At 40.2% G+C, this 12,067-nt stretch overlaps 1 protein-coding gene across 1 annotated transcript in view; it reads right to left on the bottom strand.

Annotated features, from left to right (window-relative positions):
* Positions 1 to 8: 8 nt before the first annotated feature.
* OGFOD3 (2-oxoglutarate and iron-dependent oxygenase domain containing 3) overlaps positions 9 to 12,067 on the bottom strand; it is a gene marked incomplete at its 5' end in the record, with an annotated part of 37,689 nt that continues 25,630 nt past the window's right edge. The window contains one exon of the mRNA XM_010009295.1: positions 9 to 145. Coding sequence (XP_010007597.1) covers positions 9 to 145 — 137 coding nt within the window. The remainder of the gene's footprint in view (positions 146 to 12,067) is intronic.

Below are 12,067 nucleotides of genomic sequence, written 5' to 3'. Positions count from 1 at the left end.
CAGAGGGATTACGTCAAGACTGGATCCCCAATGCCATGGTCTGGGTTGCAAGTGAAGGAGATGGTGATGGCATAGCGAGTGCCCCAGTGAACCTTCTCCACCCGATGAAGGTTCTCAGATCCAGAGGTGAAAAAGGAAACCCGGCCTGTAAAGACAAAGTATTTAATCAGTGACATGGAGTTTGCCACTCAGCTACCAGCTCTCTACACGGTTCTGCTGTTGTCTCAGTCCAGCTGTTCCCTAGCTACCTGAGAGCCCATAAGTCATCACAAAGACAAACTGTTATGAGCTTATGCTGCACCCTGACAGCTTTATGTACTGTTTAAAACACGTTAATCCTTTATGCCACAAAGCTGGAGACGTAATTCCACCATATCTCATAGTTTATAAAAGGCAGGAGGAAGCCAAGAATATCCGAAGCCAGTTCTTAGTTGCCTCACATTAAAAAAAGGCAACTCTAGTGACTGCCAGCAAAGTGTGTTGGTTTCCTCCCTCCTCCCCTTCTAGTCTGGGCTCTAATTTTAGACCAAAGAAGGAAGAAGTACTATGAAGGTGGCAAAAAGTCTTCAGTGAAAAAATCCTCAGCAGGTTTACAAGCAGCTGTGGCAGCTTCTCTGCACTGTACCAAGTATTTGCTATAGCTTTTTGTGCAGTCTGATCCCTCACTATTCAGCCAGGTTAGAAAGTTGGGTATCAGTCATAAACAGATTATTTTTCCTTAGAAAGAGCCACTCCATCAATGCATTGACATGGAAGTTGTTCTGTAGATGCAAGACTTAACTCCCGTGCTTTCATCCTGTCTGAGCTTTGACCATAACCCTGCCTTGGGGTTCTCCAGGCCTTAAGTGGCATCGAGATGAAATGCAGTGACTCTGATAATGATAGCAAGCATGAATTAGCATCCCACTTGGTAAAGCATCAGAATGGAGCCCTCTGCACTTCCACATTATTAAACTGTTCTGAAAACATAAAAGTTTAATGTTTAGCGAGTAACTCAGAACCGATGGAACTCTGTAGTTGCATCAACTGATGCTCAAGTTCTCTTGAGAAAGCCAGTAATACTCATACACACACACCTGTTTCATCCCCATAGCATGCAGTTTCCCTACTCAGGCCTTTTATTCCACTGTTCAAATGGGATTACAGTTTCTATAAAGCTTACCATAGGGAACTCATTGTGACAATTAACTCTGCCTGGGACTCATTCACAATCAGGCAAAATGAAACACTTAAATGGCTCCTTAAAATTTGCCCAACAACAAGATAAACTATTCCAACCATTACACAAACTCCCCTGCAGAAACGGACACCAGGCACATAGCTGGTCTTCTCTTCTGGAAGTGATCCAAAGATCCAGAAGTTGCTTTGCTTGCATCCTCCTAAGCAGCACATATGGGAGATTTGAACAAAACTAGACCAGCCTTATGGAGCTCGGTTTACCCACTAATCAATAAAGTCTGTCTGAGCAGCCTGTGTCCCTTGCACATTCAGTTCCAGTTCACTTTTAATCTTCCATAGCTCAAAGAGTCGTTCATAACTGCCAAACAGAAGTCATATCATACTCTGCCTGTGGATGCACATCAATAATGAGTAGAGCTATATGTATAAATTCATTCATACACACAGCTCATTTACACCTTGGTGTCCTGCTTTATTGGATGAAAGACTAAACAACAACAATGTATTCCCATCCCATGAGAGATGAATGAACAGTGCTACCCTCAAGGATTTTATGCAAGTCCCTGTGTCACATTTCACATCATTCAGGTATTATTAGTCCCTCACCTACTCACCAAAAGCTTTGCCTTAAACTGATTTTCAAGTTTTATTTGATCTGGTAGTAGTAGTAGTAATTCAGAGCTAGACAAGTTTCAGTGTATTGTTTAAACCAGTTAACTGGATTTTTTTGGGCTATAAAAATGTCTTGATTTCTTTCTTTAATAAATATGTCTTCATATACATGGTGACTTACAGCTCCTTGTGCATCTGGTCCCATGTCTCTGAGTCACTGAAGAATCCTACAGTCAGTTTCCAAAGACACTTTTTCTCCTCACTTGGGAAGAGTTTCTTTTAAACCTACTTCCTCTGCAAGCCTCTGAAGCACAAGCAAACTCTCTCCATGGTACACTATTTTTAATAGTTTAAGTGTTAAACTGTCAATAAACATATGGCAATGTCATTACCCAGAGACTTCTGAGGAAAAACATACGATAAAACAAAGCTGGACTATTACCAGATAGGATGACTCCCAGGACTTTCAAACACACCAAGACAGGACCCCTCCATAAGTTTGCTTCAATACACAGTACATGGAAACCATTTCAAAGATGAAATCACTACAAGAAAGCAAGCAGGCCACAACTAAGCAAGTTCCCTCAGGAAGTGTGAACCTGCTCCCAGGTTATAACCTGTCCTTGCCCTAGCTATTTTGTGATCCATTTTGATTTAAGATTTTTAACCCCTGAAGTTCCAAAGTATGAACCATATTAGCAAGTTAGTAGGATCCTATGTAATATAGGTCTGGTTTTAGCTGCGAGATTGTGTTTGAAATATTTAAAGTGCACTTTTTGAAGTGTTACACACTGCCACAGCTAAGACGCTGTGACAGGGTTTCTCCTTGTGAATGAGAGGAAGACATGCACAGGGAAGTTCCTCTAAGCTCTCCATACTATGAAACATTGACAGAGTGAATGCTGAGCTTTGTAAGAGATAAGCATTGTAATACAAATGCTAAAGAATAACTATGCCGCTATTCATTGCGGATAAAGGTACATCTGTACCTACCATTTCCTGATGAAACATTTTTGAGCAACAAAAGCTCAGGAGAAAGTGTGTAAAATTCTAATCCCACTTCCTTTGTCCTTTCCTTTCATTTAACAATGGCCTCAAATCTGTCTTCTCTCCCCTCCTCTGACCTGCCTCATGGATTTCTTTCCAACGTGCTTTTCTGCCCCACTAACAAAATCTTGACTACTACCTCCTAGCACATAATTTCAGTTTGATTTATGAACACTTACTGCTAAAAGTAGGATTTTTGGAGATCACAAGCTACTACTCAATACGATTTTATAGTATATTATCTAACCAGAAAAGAGAAAGTGTTGTCCTTAAGGCATGAACTTTTGGAGGAGAACAAACAACAATGGGATCATCTCCTGTTTTGAGGTCAATGCTTCAAAGCTTTCAGAAAGAGGCCAATCTCTGAGCTATGTTCTGAAGAATGAAGATTAGAGTGGAGGTGTCATGGGGTTAGAAGTGATGCCAAGGGTGAAAATCAAATGATTTTTTTCCACTGAGATAAATCTATAGTCTGAGAAGTATTTCATTCTGACTGTGAACATCTGACTCATTTTTCCTATCACTGCAAGATGCCAAAGCCTCCTTTCTCACTTCTTTAGTTTCATACTTTCTATCATCTATCTGTCATCTCCTCCTTCACCTTTACTTCCCATTCCACAAGAAGTCAATCAGGCAGAGCATACCACAGCAATTACTGTAGCACACCACAGCATTTAGTGCTTTTAATACTTACACATACAGCCCCATATTAGATAAAAGCTCACATTTTGTACACCCTTCTGTTGATTATATTTCCTATTTCCTGCCCACAAACACTTACGACTTCTTTATAGCTGTTCCCAACTGGCTGTCCACTAAGAGGGATTGAGCTGTACTCCAGCTTCATTCCCATGGAAGAGTGCAACAATGGACTGGAGGAAGTTCCTCCAACACAAGCACACTTGTTCTTGCCTTTTTTTATTAGGAGAGCAAAAAGCCAAAGAATTAGGAAGACCTGCAAGAATTTCTTTCTAAATGATTAGCTTGCCTGCATAACCCCACAGGAACAGAAGTAATCAATCCTTGCCTTTGATCTCTATTTGACAATACCTGAATCTACAGCTCATTTTCTCTTCCCTTCCATGTTTTCTCTTTTTCCGGCATTAAGTGCTAGAAAGTGTGTTTCAAAATGGGTTTGGTCCAATAAATAAAGGATTGGCTGATGAGCTTCTTTCCTTGCAGACTGCAGGAAGTGTTACTGTGAAGAAGTTGCTCCCCTTTCTAGTTCACAGATACACCCCCAGCGCTACTTCTGTACTAAGATCAGTCAAGAGTTAACCGCGAGTGGGGCTGCTTCTCAGCCTCTTCTTTCTGTGGCCCTTGGTCACCCACGTAAGTTTTAAAAGCTTAGAATAAGCACAGAATAAAATGTATTGGGGATGGAAAATTCAGGTGCAAACTCATTTAAATATGCCACCCTTTCACAGTGACCTAGGACAAGGAACCTGTAACAAGCTCAGCACCGCAGCATCCATCAAAACCGAGTCTGGTCCTTGGTGTCACTGACACAACTCAAACTCTTAAAACACTGTCAAGCTTCTGATGTGAAAAAGCAGCAAAGGTTTTGCTCCTCTTACAGGAAGCAAGACCTTAATTGAATTAGAGGTAACTAACTTATTCTCCTGATTTTTTGAGACTCAATTTTTGCACAGATCCACAGGAATCATTATTTATGAAGACATACAAATGCCAGCTACAAGCTCCACTGCTATGGATGTTATGTAATTTAGATGAGGTAACACTTATTTTCCAGACTGATACTTAACAAGCAGCAAAAGCAACAGATATTTCACTACGCAGCAATCAATTACCCATTTAATTACTCCAACAAAACTACTAGAGGAATATATGTATTAACTGTGAGCTTTCGCTTTGCTTTACTTTTGCATTCCCAGGTTTATCCCATTCATATTGCCCCTGAGCAATAAACTCTTTTTAGAGGTACTCAGCAAATAACCACTGCAAGCAGCAGCATACAGGTGGGAAAGAGTTAGGCATACATACATTATAGTAACAACATCAGGATTCTTACAAAGCTTGATCTCAGGAGATTTCAGCAGTGCTGAATTCTAACATTCAGTTGCACTTCCATAAAAAGCAGCCTGCAATTTGCTACGTAACCTCTGCACTGAGAGGCTGGAGGAATATACAAAGGAAGCAATTTTCAATTACAACTCTGCCCTGGGCATGTAACTGACTTCAGCAAAACCACTTACACTGATTTGTTTCCTTGTCTCAAACAAAGGTAGTACTCACCTATTCTAACATAGTTAATGTGAAAATTAATTAGGAAACACCATTACAATATTTTGCATTTAACACACAATCTGTTTTACAAGTATTACCAAAAAAATATCCTCTGTTGTTCTTATTCTGGCAAGAGAAAAAGTAGTAAGGCATGACATTAAATTATAACAAGATGTAGGTAATATATGGAAGGACTTTGTGAACCATAATATTAACACACCACAACGCTCTTAAGAATTACTACAAGATGATTATGCCTCTAATATTAAACATGCCTTGCATAAGTTAGGTTGGAAGAGACCTTGGGAGGTCATTTGGTCCAATTCCCTTTCCCAAATCAAGCCAATTTCTAAATTATATCCAACTTTTGAGTTCCATCAGGTTGCTCTGGGTCATATCATTAGCACAGATGCTAATACCAGGATTCAGATGCTGACATTTCCCCAGGTATGTTTCATTTCTCTTGTGCTTGGTTTTGATCAGGGGGCCTGAAGCAGATGACCTCCAGAGGTCCTTTCCAGCCTCAATTACTCTGATGACACATGGAACAGGCCATTCACATTAATACCAACTTTGGCAATCATTTTCTGCTTGCAGCATGCCTGTTCTGCCACTGGATTCCAAAAGCCCCTTTCATGCTCCCACCCTTCACATCAAACTACCCCCTCTGCTTTCTTGGCAGCATCCTTCTGGCCCTTTTAGTTTAATCCACTGCCAAACTTCCTTGTTAACTCTTCCAGTCATGAGAATGTAAAGAAGACACTGCAAGTTGTGTTAAGATTGTCTCAACCAGCACACAGTCATGCAAGCAAACAAGCAAGGGAATGATAACTGTCCACTCATGCTTGTCCTTAAGACCAGGGAAGGGAGGAGTTACCCCTGTCTGATGCCCCAACAGGTAAGGGACACAAAGCAGGGCTCAGGGGGTGTAAGAGGTCTCATGTCCATGGCAGCTGGCTGGGGGCACTGCAAAGACATTTTCTTCTGTTGCTCAGAAGGAAATGAAGCAACTCATCTGCCTGATTAAAGGCAAGCAGGAACAGTTTATTTGGAACTACAGATCTATTCCACATCTTTCATCTTAGGCACTGACAGCTTTGACTGCCTGCTTAACATTTATCAGCTCTAAATGTTACTCAGGGAAGAAGGAAAAACTGCATCTCATCTGCTGAGTGACACCAAGACAGAAGCACTGCCAGGGAAACTGCATAAACACAAACACAACTGTGTTCTCATCCTTGTCATCCATCAAGGATTAACTGCTAATTCATATTCATGTAAAGCATCCAAAAAAAACACCATATAATTAGGTAAATAATCTGATAATATTTTCTGTATTCACACAATAAAACTTACAACAGATATTCAATTACTTATAAATAGATGTTGAATGAGGAGAGCTTCAAGCAAGTCCTTACCTAAACCCCATAAAAGTAATATGGAACGACAGCATCTGCAAGTGCCTGATCTGGGGAGAAGAGAGGGCTCAAGCTTCTCTAAACAGTTTTACTACATACGTGCTTCTATGCTTGGCATAAAGAAGCCTATGGCCTAAAAAAACAAACTCAAAAAACATGTATCTAATGAAGCCTAGTTACAAACCAGTCCCAAATTTATTTACTAGACAGGGAATCACCTGTTACAAATACAATCACTGATCCACAGACTCTCCCATAGCCAGCTTGTAATTTGTAGATCAACAATATCTTTTAAATTACTTGCTTATGTTTTAAATCCAGAAGCACCTGGACTGAAATCCTCCAAATCACTTTTTAAAGAAAATAAGTCAACTTAATTCTTTCCTACTAAAAGTACATGAGCATTTTTAGACTGCAACAGAACCCCTGCCTGCTCCTCTCCTATCAGCACAGTTGGTTGTTCAAAATAACAGAAGCTTCTGCTCTGTACCTTGTATCTGAAGGTGTGACAACCTAGTGAAGTACTTAGAAGTGAAAACAGCATAACCATGCTCTCTCCAAATCACAGTTAGAGTCTTACCAAGGCCTCCCGGTTCCATTTCTCCTTCCTACAGCCAAGGGAATGACAAGGAGATCACCTTGGCTCTTGCCTTCCAGTTCTCCTCAGCAGTGTTCAACCTCACCCAACTAGTACTGCCTGTTCTGTTCTGCTCTCCTCTCCCATCTCAGAGCACTCTGGGAAGCTCTAAAGGTTTCTAAAGAAAAGTTTCTAAACTGGACTCCTACAAAAACTTCTCATCTAAGAACAAAGCGTTGCAATTCCAACCATGTGAAATACCTCCGGATCATCCGTTTTATTTTTCTTGACCTTGCTAAACATGGCATGTTTAATAGAGCTGTAGTCAAATTGCCTGGATTCCAAGTTCTAGGTTTTGGACTTCCGATAGAGAAGGAATTCATCCTTACTTTTAGCAAGTCACTAAAGCATAAACACATAAACCAAACTTCTGCTGCTCATTTCTTATTCAAAGAATGGCCTTTGAAGAGAAAGACTTCATGATAGCACCCTGTGGTGTATGATATTAACACTCACAAAGCTTAGGAACCAAGAAATGAAACATCGTTACTGAACTAGACAGTGTAACACAGCTGAACCTGCAGTTAATTTGGTATTTTGTTTTACTTTATCTGTTACCTGAATTTCATCAAGTAACTGGTTGAAGCTGATTTTTCTCTGCTTCCTCTTTTATGCCTTCAGCTCACATATCATGAAATATTGGCCCACACATGTATAACAAAAAATAAAAAGTCCTGTACAGCAAGCAAAGCACAAGTTTCACACCACATGTGTTCATTTGTAAGTATTTTATACTGGGGATAAAGGCTTAGATGCCAATTCTCAACAATGACAGTGCTTTTTACAACACACTGTGGAGCACTGCAGCACATTTGCTTACCTCCCTCTGTACCTCCAACACTCCTCAATCCTACCAATGGTCCAGCTAGTGCAAAGCGACCATTACTATCCTCAGCAACAGAGCCCCCCAACAACACAGTGTATTCTGTAGGAAGTAATTCATGTAAGCACCATATTAAGTGCAGCTCCGGCCTGCACCTCCCAGGTACCTAGCTTTATGGGTCCAATTAGAATATAATTTCATTTAATGCCATCAGAAATCTACCATCAAGCTCCACTGGATTACAAAACCAGAGCCTGGCAGACACCCTTCCATGGAAAATAAGAGAGAAAGCAAGAGGAGTGAGGAGCTACTGAGCTATTTTCTACATATTTCTATCAGAATTGGAACAGACACTCCTTTTTCTACCATTTCTCCTTGCAATCATCTTACCAGTCCCAGGTGCAATTTGTGGTTAGTATTACAAATCAGGAAGAATTGCTGTCCCACAACTCATGAACTTTACATAGCTGGTTGCTGCTGCGGCTGCTAATGTCAGCTCCATTTATTCTTCTCTAGAATCTGACAGCTACTCCCGTGGATTTTTAAAGATCATTCTCAGCTTTCAGTTGTTACTGATTTAACATCAAGATGTGCTCCACTTTCACTGGTTGCAGCAGAACTAAAGCTAGGAATGCCAAGAGATTATCACGATCCAGACAATCTGGAGGATGCAGATTGAATGCAGAGAAAGATCAGGCTCCCTCCACTCAGTGGGGAAGAAAAAACACCCACTGTTTCATGATAGAAGATGGAATACTAAATATATGCTTTAAACACAGTTTTCAGACCTTGTGTTAATGTTGTGTGACTTCTGAATTGGAAAGTGTTACTTTTCATGTCATTGCACTTTCTGTCACTTTGCTGCATTTCCTCAGCTTTAGTAGTGAATTCCCCCAAACTTTTTGGGTTTTTTTAAAAGAGCACAATACAAGATATGAAAAAGTCCCACCACTTACCTTAGAGCACTGCACTTGTGATTACAGGATCTGAGAGTCCTGTGATGTCTAACCACTGCAATAAAGCTACTCTTACCTCAGTAAATGTACACACAGACACCCTGAGCCCATTTCTGCACTATGAGACAGCTAAAAGCATTCTTAATGTCTGCTTTTCCTTACCTAAACAGAATTACTAATGGCTCAGGCTTTGAGCATACACTTTTTTCCTATTCTAAATGAATAATCCAACTTCACAAGTTCCCAAATAGCTTAAACCCTCATCTCAAATATTTTTACACTTTGAGAAACACACTTCTGACAGCTGTGAAAATATGCTAAGTTTGATATTCAATGAAGAGCTGCATTTTACTCACCAGTGCACATAATTCATCCTGTGCCATAGAATTACTTTCTTCCACAGACACACAAAAGTGATTGCAACCTTTCCTTCTACCCTTATATAATAAACAACTTATAGGAAAAACTCCCTTGCAAGTTGAAGATGAGTGCAAAGCTGACCTTAAAAACAAGAATGCTCATGCAAATAAGGAAGACAACTGGTACTGAGAACCCATTCCAAGTGCAGTTTCACCTACACTTTATGATGAAGTGAAGTCTGATCTGTCTGATACCACCAGCCCCCAAGTTCACACAACACTCTCCAAAATTATGAAGTTTCAAATATGGTTTACACCAACAGATTTAGTAGCAACAGGAAGTACACTTATTTTAGCCCTGAAAAAGCAATGCCTTGATGTTTGCCATTTATTCTTAATCCTCCTGTATCTATTGAAGATTCCTAAAACAGGTCGCAGGCCAGCACAGGAAAATTACTGTTGTAAGGGCGTGGGTTTCATTTTGAAGTACCTCATTCTAAATGTTGCTCTATTTCCTTTCGTCTCTTGAACAGAGCTCCCCCTGGTACAAAGGATGGAAAAAAATGCCAGTACACCAATTTTGGAAATAGAATTTGCCTAGACATTTAGAAGCAACAGATACTACCTTAGAACTGCTTCTTTGTCCAAAAAAGTTTTCTTTTCAAAACAGTATTACACTTGGCGTAAGAATTCTCTTACTCATGGTACAGTGAGTTTCTTGCAGCAGGCAGAGGTCCTGACTCAAGTCAAAAGACACATATATACTTCTGAAGCCCATCAAGACACAAGAAAGATGAGTTTCTTAAATGTCACATTTGGTTATGAATTAGCCAAAGGTCTGTACATGTGAATTGGCACCACTGTGGTGACTTGTTCATGTCCATTAAAAAGGAAAAAAAAAAACCACCAAAAAAACCCTCAGGAGCCTGTAGGTTAATAAATCACCATTCCTTCTTAAAGCTGTCTTAAAGCTAGAGGCATTTGTTAATAATTGAACTAGTCAATATTATAGACCATGCTACAAATCATATTGAGAGTCTTTCACTCAAATAAGTGAGAATTAGGACTTAGACTTCTTACACAATCCACAAGTGATGTATACTTAGAGAAGTGATAAGCATTTTAAATCAAGCTCCACTTATTACAAACAGTTCTCCCTGTCCCTAACTGTCTGGCTAAGACAGACACTTAAAACAGTAAGTGCTGGGAAAGCATTTGAAGCCTAAGTGGGACTCGCCCAGGCAGCATTCCCAAACACAGGAAATCCCACAGTGTTTTATTTTTAATTGTCTTTTTTTGACTTTTAAATCACTGCTTTTCTGCTCTGCTGCATCAGTAACAATACCCTTCTGTTCCCTACTGTCAAGCCTGACACTAACAAACTCCTGCTCACAGGAAAAGAAATGTGCTCATTGTGGTACACAGTACCAGGGTCCCAAAATACAGACTAACTTTCAGACAATAAGAAGTGCCAGGTTTTAGCACTGAAATGGCATTAGCAATACAGAGAAGGTAAATTAGATGTCAAACACTAAAACCAAACCAGCAATTATGAGAGACATCTCTAAAAAAGCCTGAATCTCCTAAATGAGAAACAACAGCTTGCCAAGACGTGGTTTTGAAACTTGGGTTGGAGTGACAAGCACAAAGCATAAAGCAAAACAACCCAAACAAAAAAGAGAACAGAGGGAAAGAGAGAAAGCACAGTGCAAAGGAACATCCTGAACATAAAAAATACATCAACTTGTACCAGCAACAGAAAACACCCTGGGGTCATTCTCTCACAAGCCACATTTTATTAGCAAGAGAAAAAACTAAGTGCAATTGCCTTCTCACTGTGCTTCACCCCTACAGCTTTGCTCCTTTGTTCAGAGGATGCTGATAGTTATTTAGAGCAGACCACAGGCAGTGACACAATCCCTGACAAGTGTGTTTAGACTGAGGAGTGTGTTAGAAAGGTGTGACTCGTCTTAAACTTTTCTGTTGTATGCATGGAGAGCACTTGGTCTTTCAAAGGCCATTCCCTACCAGCTTTGCGTTGTTGTGAAAGGTGCTTAACCACTTCTGTGACACATCTATCTACTGGCAACAGAGCACCCTGTAAAAGGGAATGACCAAAACCAGGTGCTGCTAAAATTCCTTCTGTACTTTGTCTGCTCTCTCTTCCTCCCCAGAAACATCATCAAAAGCAAATGCCTTGCAGCAGAGACTGAAAATTAACCAGATAGGGCTGTGTGGAAGCAATTTCACAGTGGCAGACTTCTTGAAATTAAGTCAGGGGCACGCAGCATACAGACCCAGAGTGAGTGCCCCTCCCCTGTGCAAGGTGTCCTCCCGGCTACCTAGAATTCAACAAGGATTTCTACAGCTATAAAAACATGTTCATCTTAGAATTGCGTCTGGAAATAAAATCGTTTCATGTGTTCCCTTTCAAAACACTGAGGGCATCATCTTGCGTGATACTTTCAGTTTAGGGTTCATTTCTAACTGCAAAACCCAAAATAACCAAATCTACAATTCTTGATACCAAACCCAGAATTCTTGATACCAGATAACCTCAGAGTTTACCTAAGCCAGCATCACTGCTGGTAGGTGGATCACTTTATCCAGGAGTCAAAAACAAAATCCACACCCATTTGCAGGCAGCAATAGTCAGATGTCAGTTCCGCTTGGGGTGATGCCTGTCAGCAGACAGCTACTGAGGCCGTCCTTAAATGAGTAAAATTCCATCTTTCCTCTCTCAAAAAAAAAAAAAAAAAAAAAAAAAAAAAAAAAAAAAAAAAAAACCA

The sequence above is a fragment of the Nestor notabilis genome, unplaced genomic scaffold (assembly GCF_000696875.1).
Source record: "Nestor notabilis isolate BGI_N333 unplaced genomic scaffold, ASM69687v1 scaffold26792, whole genome shotgun sequence".
In the NCBI taxonomy this organism is placed as follows: domain Eukaryota; kingdom Metazoa; phylum Chordata; class Aves; order Psittaciformes; family Psittacidae; genus Nestor; species Nestor notabilis.
The sequence above is the reverse complement of the archived record's forward strand: the minus strand, read 5'-3'. Positions and strand labels throughout refer to the sequence as shown.